Source organism: Nematolebias whitei, chromosome 17 (assembly GCF_014905685.2).
Source record: "Nematolebias whitei isolate Nwh7 chromosome 17, NemWhi1, whole genome shotgun sequence".
NCBI lineage: Eukaryota > Metazoa > Chordata > Actinopteri > Cyprinodontiformes > Rivulidae > Nematolebias > Nematolebias whitei.
The window spans coordinates 20,418,657-20,428,681 of NC_056514.1; the positions used below are offsets into that span (position 1 = coordinate 20,418,657).

The 10,025-nt window shown below is 40.9% G+C and overlaps 1 protein-coding gene across 1 annotated transcript in view; it reads right to left on the minus strand.

The window, feature by feature from the left end:
• Positions 1-2,197: 2,197 nt before the first annotated feature.
• tnrc6ba (trinucleotide repeat containing adaptor 6Ba) overlaps positions 2,198-10,025 on the minus strand; it is a 24,759-nt gene continuing 16,931 nt past the window's right edge. The window contains exons 11-16 of the mRNA XM_037691630.1: positions 7,330-7,471; positions 6,974-7,066; positions 6,493-6,699; positions 6,275-6,342; positions 4,653-4,792; positions 2,198-4,419 (exon numbers count right to left, since the gene is read on the minus strand). Of these exons, the coding sequence (XP_037547558.1) occupies positions 3,879-4,419; positions 4,653-4,792; positions 6,275-6,342; positions 6,493-6,699; positions 6,974-7,066; positions 7,330-7,471 (1,191 nt within the window). The 3' untranslated portion in view covers positions 2,198-3,878. The remainder of the gene's footprint in view (positions 4,420-4,652; positions 4,793-6,274; positions 6,343-6,492; positions 6,700-6,973; positions 7,067-7,329; positions 7,472-10,025) is intronic.

The window sequence follows — 10,025 nt, forward strand, 5'->3', positions numbered from 1 at the left end:
TCAACAGAGCACGATCAAGAAAGACTCAGAAAAAAGTGGTAAGTGGGTGACTATAAAGATGCAGAAATGAGGTTTTTGTTATCCTGAAGTTTTTTTTTTTTTTTACAATTAATTTAATCCCAGGAGCTATTAACAACTTCCCACCAAGTTGATGAACACGGTTGAGCCCACATGCTCCTACAGGGACAAAAATACAAAGAAATAGGTAGTAATAGTATTGTACTATACTAGCATTACCATTACCACAATGAAAGAAAATTATATCACACTACAGTGTAGGGAAAAATATATCTATGTATCTATATTATTTGATGGTTTAACTTTGTAACTGATTTAATTTTACACTAATTTAGCAATGCGTTGTGTTAATAGTTTTACATTAAATTCAACTGAGTTTACACCAAAGTCCATGCTCAATAATCCAGGTATAAAATACAACAACTGAGTTTATTTATATAGCACCAATTCACAACAAATGTCGTCTCGAGGCACTTCACCATAAAAAAGCATTTCAGTTTAATCCCATACATTCCAACTGATCCTAGTTATCAAACAGGAAATTAAGCTCAGTCAATTGTCAAATTAGTTTAAATAGTTTCTATTTAAGGAAAGCTACCGGGAGATATGGGGTGCCATTTGTAAAGTTACACAGTGAAAAATTAACAGCAATATTTTTGGTTTATTTAGCCATTCATAAGAATTTTTTTTTCAAAGTCATATTTTCACCATGTTATTCATCCATTTATAAGTATCATAGTTACAAACTAAATATTTGACCAGTTGGTCCCTCATCTCAATTTACAACATTTCTTCAAGAGAAGACAGGCTTTGGGCGAACCGATTTACCCTGTTGGCACGCACGCAGCTGGATATCTCATCGACTGGAAGACTTGATGATGTGTCTATCTCTGCTGCCATCTGTGGATTTTAAGGACGCATATTTAATTGGATTTTCGATAACTGGTTCCTGCTTTTTGGATTCAGCTGGTGCTGGTTTTATCTACAATCAAGGAAGTTGTCGGCAGCAAATTTGGACCCGATCACGCTGCTTGCCTTTATCTAAAGAAGTTAAATCTGGTCCTCTGGACATTCAAAAAAACAAAACAAAGCAAATCAACAAAAAAAATGTAGAAACGTTTCGTCTCTCATCCAAGAGACTTCCTCAGTCTGAGGTGCTGTATTCAGCTCAGTCTCTTAAATAGCACCTTCTCAGAGTGGATCAACCAGTTTTGCTGCCGACAACCAAAACCAGCTGATCACATGCTCAAGAAGGACCATCAGCCTAACAATGGATCATTAGCACACTGATGGCTGTTTACTGTTCACAGAGGGCTGAGTGATACTAGCAATCACAGCATTGTAAGAGGGGGACAGTTGAACCTGGAGGCCTCCACCCCTGTTTAACGATGGACGATTTCTCTTCACAAAGATGGCCTCCTTTACTCCTCTCTCAAACCATCGTTCCTCTCTGTCCAGGATGTGAACATCTTCATCCCTGAAAGAGTGACCGCTGGCCTGGAGATGAGTGTAGACCGCAGAGTCCTGGCCTGATGATGTTGATCTTCTGTGCTGGGCCATCCTTTTGGCCAGTGGCTGTTTAGTTTCCTCGATGTAAGACTGATCACAGCCCTCCTGACACTGAACAGCATACACAACATTGCTCTGTTTGTGCCAGGGGACTGGATCTTTGGGATGAACCAGTTTTTGCCGTAATGTATTTTGGGGTTTAAAAGCCACTGGGACGTTTAGAAAATAAACGTCTCAGTTTCTCTGATACTCCCTCGTCACTGTGTGATAAGCGGGGGACATCCTGGACAGGTCTCCAGTCCATCACAGGGACACACAAACAACGATTCACTCTCTCACTCTCACCTAGGGTCAATTTAGTTACCAATCAGCCTAACATGCATGTTTTTAGTCTGTGGAAGGAAACCTGAGTAACCGGAAAAAACCCACGCATGCACGGAGAGAACATGCAAACTCCACTCAGAAAGGCCCCCGGCCAGGATTTGAGCCGGTGACCTTCTTGCTGAGAAGCAGCAGCTCTACCAACTGTTCCACCGTGCTTGCCCATTGTTTCATATGGAAGTATATTTTAAAGTTAAATTCATTTTACAAAAATAAAAAAAAACGTGCCTTTAATAAAACAATGAGGCAAAAACGAGGCACAGACCACCCAAAGGAGCAGACTTCAACTCAACCTTTATTATCTTGTTCTTTTCTGCTTTAAATTATCTCCATTTGTTTTTGTAACATCTGATATAAATGAAAACGTCCTGAACAGGAGTGATAATAAAGACCGACTTAATTTAAATCAATGCATAATAAAAAGAAAAACACAGTCGAACATAAACAGGTAATGTCTTTAACGTGTCAGTAAAACACTGTTCCAGCTCAGCTTGGTATGGTGGGACGTGGCATCCTTACACGAATGTCTTCTGTTTGCTTCGTCACTCTTATTGCATTAGACAGAAAACAAAATACAAACAGGATCAGAACGCTGCTAAAATTAAAAAAATATATATCACAACTTAAGAGACGTATGCAATAGTGCCAATGTTTTTGAACGTTTTTAGCCATCACATTATCCAGACGGTCGACACCGGTCTCACCCACGCGCTGCAGCTCAGAGTAGACGCGAGCCGTCACACCAACATGTATTCACTTCCCTGTCTGGAACCGATAAGAGTTCAAAACGCAAACACACACACACATACACACGCGTATGCAAACACTCATGAATCTCTCCTGGACATTAAAAAAAACATTCAACGTAGTAGCAATAACACGCACTCCTGATATTATTGTCATTTTCATCACATCGTAACCCTCCATTGCGTTTGTCGCTCTTTTCATGCACACGCAGGCAGGCGGGAGGGAGGGGGGGGGGGACTCGTACAGCCATAGAGCTACATCATGACCATAAAGAACCAATATCTCCAGAAAGAACACAAGCTGAGGTCAGTGTTTAAAGGACAAAAAAAAAGGGGACATTTCCACAGTTTCACATATTGTTCGAACAAAGAATATTTGACGAAGAGAGGATATATTCAACTATAAGAGAGCAGTGAGTAGCTGATGAGGGGGAGTGATGCTGCTGACATGGCAGGTGTGTAGCCAAGGCCACTGCTGCTGCAACCTTCAGTCGTCCTGGAAGGTCCTCACTTGTTGAAGCTCGGTTTAAAAAAAAAAAAAACCACGAAAAATAAAAGCAGATTTGTAAAGGATGAGCTAAAAACAAATCCAGAGGCATATAGTGCAAGTTTGGCTTATGGCATTTATTTATTTTTTTTTACCCTGGGTCCCACTTTGATGGCGTTTGTTTCCCCCAACAAGACGTCAGTACCAGCTTCGTTTTGACTCAGTAGTGTAACGCTGTCTCAAATGTTCTACAAATGTCTCATCCTTTCCTGCAGATCTGTTTCAATCTCAAGCTTTAAAAAAAGAAAACTAACGTACAAATATGCCAGCCAGGTGTGAGAGGGCTCAGTCTGCAAGTCCAGGTGATGCGATCGACACCGAGTTAGAAAAGAACGACCATGTGGCACACGAACAACAGCAACAGCTAACCTTGTGGAGATGTGCGACTCTGGCTGAGCCTGCTGACAGTGCATGCCTGAGCGACTGGATCTCTGGATGCTGATGATGGGATTTGAAGTAAAAAGACAAAGAGCTAAAGTCCTCAAAAGTTGAATGACCCCCCCCCCCCCCAGTTCAAGTTTTGCTGTTGTCTTCATTTAAACAGTTGAATGTGATGTTTGGTAACAAGTGTTCATGTAGTCTCCGTGTCGGATGCAGCTTCGTTTCATCTGTACTTGTAAATAAATGCAGAGCGTGACGTTTGGAATACAGCTCGGGCGAACCCGTCGGTCGGTCCCTCAGATGGAGTCGGCCCCCCCGCCCAGCAGGTCCCCAGGCAGAAGGGAGGCGGGGCTGCCCATCTGGTGACGATCCTCAAGTGCCGGGGAACCCCAGAGGCTGCTGCTGGGGTAACCTGCCCCGCTCATCCCCCCCCAGAGGCCCTGCCTTCCAGCCTCCGCGGCCCCCACCACTCCAGTCCCGTTGCTGCTCCACTGGGTGAAGATGCCGAGCCCAGGTCCCTGGGAGGCGGCGTGGTCCGATGAGCTGTCTGTGCTGTCCAGACGTTGCCACCCTGAGCTGGAAGACATGACTCCTCCGACCGCGGAGGCGCCCTCTCCTCCTCCACCTCCTCCTCCTACACCACTGCTTCCTGCTCCGCTCCTGTCGCAGTTCCCTCCGTTGCTGCTCGACCCGACGCTGGAGGCCGCTGTGGGTTCTAAGCCTGCAGAGCCAGCTGAGGTTCCTTCGCTCCCTGCTCCTCCTAAATGTGCAATGTAGCGCCCCACGTCCTCCTCACTCACAAACTCTGCCAAGATGGTGGTGTTACCCAGAACACACCTGAAACAAAAACAAATCAGCCCCGGTAAAACTGTTTGTAGCATTTAAACGTTGACTAAAACATGTAAACACTTTAAATGTCTAAAGGATGCTTTGTATCTTTACGTGTATTTGAGAGCGCTCACAAGTAATTTCCCATCATCTAGCTGTTCTTAGGTATGTGCTAGTTAGTGACATGTTTAATGTTGAAGGACATGATTAGGTGTTTGTTCCAACATCTGTCCCATCCTTACATGTGAAGGGCGCTCTGAGCCTTGGCTGCCTCCTGTTTAGAGTTATAGCGAATCAAAGCGGTGCCCTGCGTAAGGCCAAGGTGAAAGGTCAGCAGGGGGCCGTGCTGCAGGCAGATGGTCCTCAGAGTCGAGCCATCAATCTGCAGAAACATACAAACCCTCATTTAGAGAAGCAGCAGTGGCACAGAGGAGAAATTCAGAACATTTATTTCCCCATAAATCTGGTTTGGTCAGATTTTTTATTTATTGTTTCATTAAAAATGTCAGTTGAAGTCAAGCATCATGATTTTTAAATAGAACTACAGAAACTGCATTTCCTGCGAAAATACAGTGTGAATGCTTATTGCAGAAGAACTTGCTGAAAAACAGCTAAAATGAGCTAAACCATGCTGAAATGTAGCTGAAACAGAAGAACAAGCCTAAGTTTGAAGAAGAAAGCAGAAAGAACACATATTTGCTGAATTAGGTTTAAATAAGCTGAAGTGAGCAGAAATATGAGGAAATAAAAGGCTGAAATTAGCACGGAAATTTTTTTTTTGAAAAGTATCTGAAATGCCAGAAAGAAGCTTAAAGTACCAGAAGGAAGTGGAAGAAGATGAAATTAGATACAATATGTGGAGTTAGCTGAAAAAGCTCAATTTTGTACAAAAACTGCAAAAAAAGTAGGTGAAATAGAAGAAAAGCTGAAACTAGCAGAAAAAAGTTAATTAGGCTGAAAGTAGCAGAAATTACCACAAAAAACTTGACTATCTGAAAACAGCTGAAATCAGATAAAAATACTAAAAAATTTATCTGAAAAGGTAGAAAACGCTTAAATGTGCAGAAAGAATACATCTTTGCTGAAAGAAGCTGAAATGAGCATAAAAAAGTTGAAATTATCTGAAAATAAATGAAATTTGCAAAAAACAGCTGAAAAGTAGCTAAAAAAGCAGAAAGAAACAAACTCCCAGAAGGAAGCAGAAAGAGCTGAAATGAACTAAAAAAATGTGGAATTAGCTGAAAAAGCTAAAATTAGCATAAAACAGCTAAGTAGAAAATGAAATAGCTGAAATTAGCATAATTAAGCTGAAAGGAGCATTACAAGCTGAAATTAGCAGAAAGAAGTTAATTAGGATGAAAGTAGCAGAAAGTACCACGAAAAACTTGAATTAATCTGAAAACAGCTGAAATTAGCAAAAAAAAAAAGCTAAAAACCTAGCTGAAAAGGTAGAACAAGCTTAAATTAGCAGATGAAAGCAGAAAGAATATGTTTGCTCATTTAGGCTGAAAGAAGCAGAAATTAGAACAAAATAGTGTAAATTTTCTGAAAAATGCAGAAATAAGAAGAAAAAAAAAAAAAAACCCAGTTGAAAAGTGGCTAAAAAGGCAGAAAGAAGCTTAAACTATCAATTTTCTATGAGAGAAAAAAATGGCAGAAAAGGTCAAATATTTGAAAAAGCTAAAGTTGCACCAATACCAAAAGTCTTACACCCTTCTCCTGAAGGAGCTGAATGTATCGATAGATGATTTGGTGAAATAGCTTGAAAACCGCGGGACGAGAATCTTGTCGAGAAACTTACGGAAGAAAAATGGATCACAACAGAGTTGTAGCCTTCACACAAGATTAAAGCAAATGAGTGCACCTGTGGTGTGAGGTTACTGAGCACCAACCAGCAGCTTTCCCGAGAGCTACCGTCACTCCAGGTCGAGCCTGCAGAGAAAGAAAACAAAAGATTTGATTATTCTGTGTAAACACAAACCTACAGCACTTCCCTCACAGCCACTAAAAGAAAGCCAAGGCTTGTTTGCTTCAAACAGTTCTACAAATAGAAAGGGATCATCATGAAGACCAAAGCATTACCTGTGTTGCTGGAGCCGCCTCCCCAGCCTCGGCCAGCCAACTGAGGCGCTCCTCCCGACCAAAGAGAAGGTGATGTTGGCTGCTTCTGACTGGCGAGGCCAGGAGGAGGCCGGGACATCTGAGCCTGGCTGGTGCATCGACCGGCTTTCCAGTATTTGTGTCCAATGGGCTCTGGGGGCCAGCTGGTCTTGTAGTCTGTGTACTTTGCTGTAGAGAGAAAGATGAAAAGAAGACGGGTATTAGTGTACATGAACAAAAGATGCAACTAGAACACTGCTCGAGAAATATTGGTGTGCCAGTGCAGCGTGAAACTAAGATACAAACCCAAAATGTTGGGACTTACTTTGGTAATATCTGAAAAAATACTGACGCTTTGATGCATAAACTGTATAAGAAGTGCAATGCTTGTGAGAAGAGTGATAAAGGTACAGTGTGTGACGGTGTGGATCAAAAAGTGGAGCATCTGCGCTTGTGTAGTCACCTGAGTTGTGTGCATTGTTGAGGGGGCTTTCTGAGGCACTGTAGGGCCAGGCACAGGGTGAAGGCAGCAAGGTGTTCAGGGAAGGGGTGGAATCTGCCACAAAAAGGACAAATGGACTAATCTCCACTAAAACTAAACACAGAAATCAATCTCCATTTTACTGAACAAGGCGGCACATCTTGATTTTTGTACACATAAAAATCACATTTTCCTACAACACAAAAATAATACATGCAAAATTCAAATATAAAGTAAACAGCAAAAATATCTCTTATTGTGCAACATGGTGTAAATAAAACTTACACTAGCAACGGCTAAATAATGTACTACGGCAATACACTCATGCAGCTGCCTACCATTATTATCTTGTAACAACTGGTGCTCTGTATCGTTAAGACTGGGGGACACTGCATTTCCCATCATGCTCCCAGGGGTCATGTAGGGGTCAGACTCGGGATCAACTCGATCAATTCCCTTCCATGGAACACCAGGCTGGAACTCTGCAGTAAAACCATCACAGTCACTTAGTTTAGCCTTTCACATTTAAATACGCATCCTCTGCCATATGGAGAGCCATTTCATTCAAAATTAAATAAATAAATAGTGTTGTTTAAAAATTATTAATAAATATTCCATTAAATAAATAAATGTCCCCATGACATAAAACATTTAAATAGAAATGTTTTGTTGTTTTTCCAAAAATTTATTTATTTATTTCAAGATTTATTTTTATTCATGTCAAGATTTATTTATTTAATAATGGAGTGTCATTTTGTAACACTTTTATTTTGTAAAGCTACTTTACATATTTCAGGGGCTTTTATTTTTTAACCCCGTTTTTCATTTTAAGCTCTTTTTATTTCATGTTCTTTTATTCAAATGAGGGGGCGGGGTCTTCTCTGTGGGGCGGGTCTGGTCAAATCATCATAACGATGTGACCGGACCTGACCGGTCTCAATGCAGCTCATCTATGAGTTTTATGGACGGGGTAAATCAACAACTAAATCAAAAATAAAATAAACAACGGCCTCTCAAGTCTCACACATTGACCGTGCGACACGCATTTCATGACGTGCACACGGCACACTTTGTGTTTCTCATGCTAACACACACACAGGTCCTTTGTTGAAGAGGAACCAATGTCCAGCACAATGTTTCCGCACGGGCTGGAGCACAGTAGCGGACATGGCTGCAGTGTTGCCAAATTAGCAACTCTGTTGCTTTATTTAGCGAGTTTTCAGATCCTTCTAGCGACTTTTTTTTTTTTTTCTTTTAAAGCGACAAATCTAGAGACTTTTTTTCTATGTTACTGGAGACTTTGGTGACTACAAGTGAAAGCACCTGTCGATCGACAATTCCTGACTGCAGCATGCCGTAAGCCCCTCCCACTTCTGTTTCAGAAAAAAAAAAAAAAAGCTCCAATATCAAAGGTTAGACCGGATTTTGAACAGAGTTGAGTTAAACAGACTGGCTGCTTTTTCTTGCTTGCTGAGGGAGTTAGGCAAGTGATATTGTTCATGATTCAGTAAGTATACAAAAGCCTGCTCTTTACTTTAAAATTACTTTATCAGAAAGCTACCACTTGTCTGATAATGTTCAAAAAGAAGAAGAAAGCATAAAACTTCATCTGTGAGGGAACCCAGGTAGCTGTAGATTCTGCACAGCTCATGTTTGTGCACAACATGCTACCACTGTATAACATCCATAACAGCTTTCAGAGTTGGGAGTCCCAACCACGGTATTCATTTAGGTTTCTGCAGAAATCAGTCAATCAAATTTAGTTATTTTAATAAAACCTGACTGATACATCAGTAGGGCAGATAATTTAGGCCAATATAGAAGTTTGGGGACCTATTGGTATCAGTGATAATTGTCCCATTATGCACCAATGAAAGCAATTTTCACTCCTAAAATGCTGTGAACCAGCCGTAATTGTACAATGTATCCAGCAGAGGGCACACGAAGACTACTTTCAGGTCACTGCCGTTCACTTATGTTGCACTTTCACGTTCAGCACAGACGAAGAAGGGAGCAATACTGTGTAGAATATTTTGCTGAACAGAGCACGGTAAGATTATTTTATCTGATCTTTAAAACAAATCAACAATAATAAATTCTCTTCAATCTTCCAACCAACTTGTCATTAGCTATGTGCCTCTCAAGTTAGAAAGCCAACGTTTAAATAACGTAGCATTGGCGATTGCCTTGTAAAACTTCATCCAGAACAATAAATCTAATGTAGAGGTAAATATATATCAGTGTTTGTAACATTATCTTTGTCGTCCTCAATGAAATTAAATGTTTGTCTGAAATCTTTACTTCTCTGCAAAGAAATTCAACTCTGCTGCGGTCCATACTAACTAGACCTTCACCATATGACTGACTGTTAAAACAATGAACAGGGAAGGGTGTTTCTTTGTTTAATTTATATTTGTGTAACACACTTGATAACTTTATGGCAAATAGTGGAGGATAGAAAATGTGAATGAATGTTAGGAAGACTGTTTTTATGACCAGTGCATCACTTGTAAACCTACTATGGGTCTAGGTATAGTGTGTATCTGATTTGCTTAGCTTCATGGTTGCTAATAGCTGCTCTAAATAAACAAGCATTGCTCCACTCGCTGTTTATTTAAGATTCTTGGGGGTGGACAAAGCTCAAAAGTTTTCAGCCAATATATCGGTTATCGGTGGTCGCCTTCCCCTCCCAAAATTGGTATCGGCAAAAGCCAAAATTTCCATATCAGCAGGGGCTCCATTTTTAATGCCATTTTCTAAACATTTTTAATGCTCTTTTTGATGCCACTGACAATAGACACTATTACACAACCTTTTGCTTTGTTTTACATAAGACTATGTCATGTGCCTTGGTTTGCAAGCTTTAAACTTATTTAAACGAGCAGAACCAAAAGAGATGTACAGCATCCCCATCGATTGCTAGGACATCTATCGAGGTTAAAAATTTAACATCGAGTATCCGTAGTGACGTCATATTATGTGACCACCGTATGACCGTAGGGGGCGGTGTTGCACTGTTGCAGGTCACAGAGTA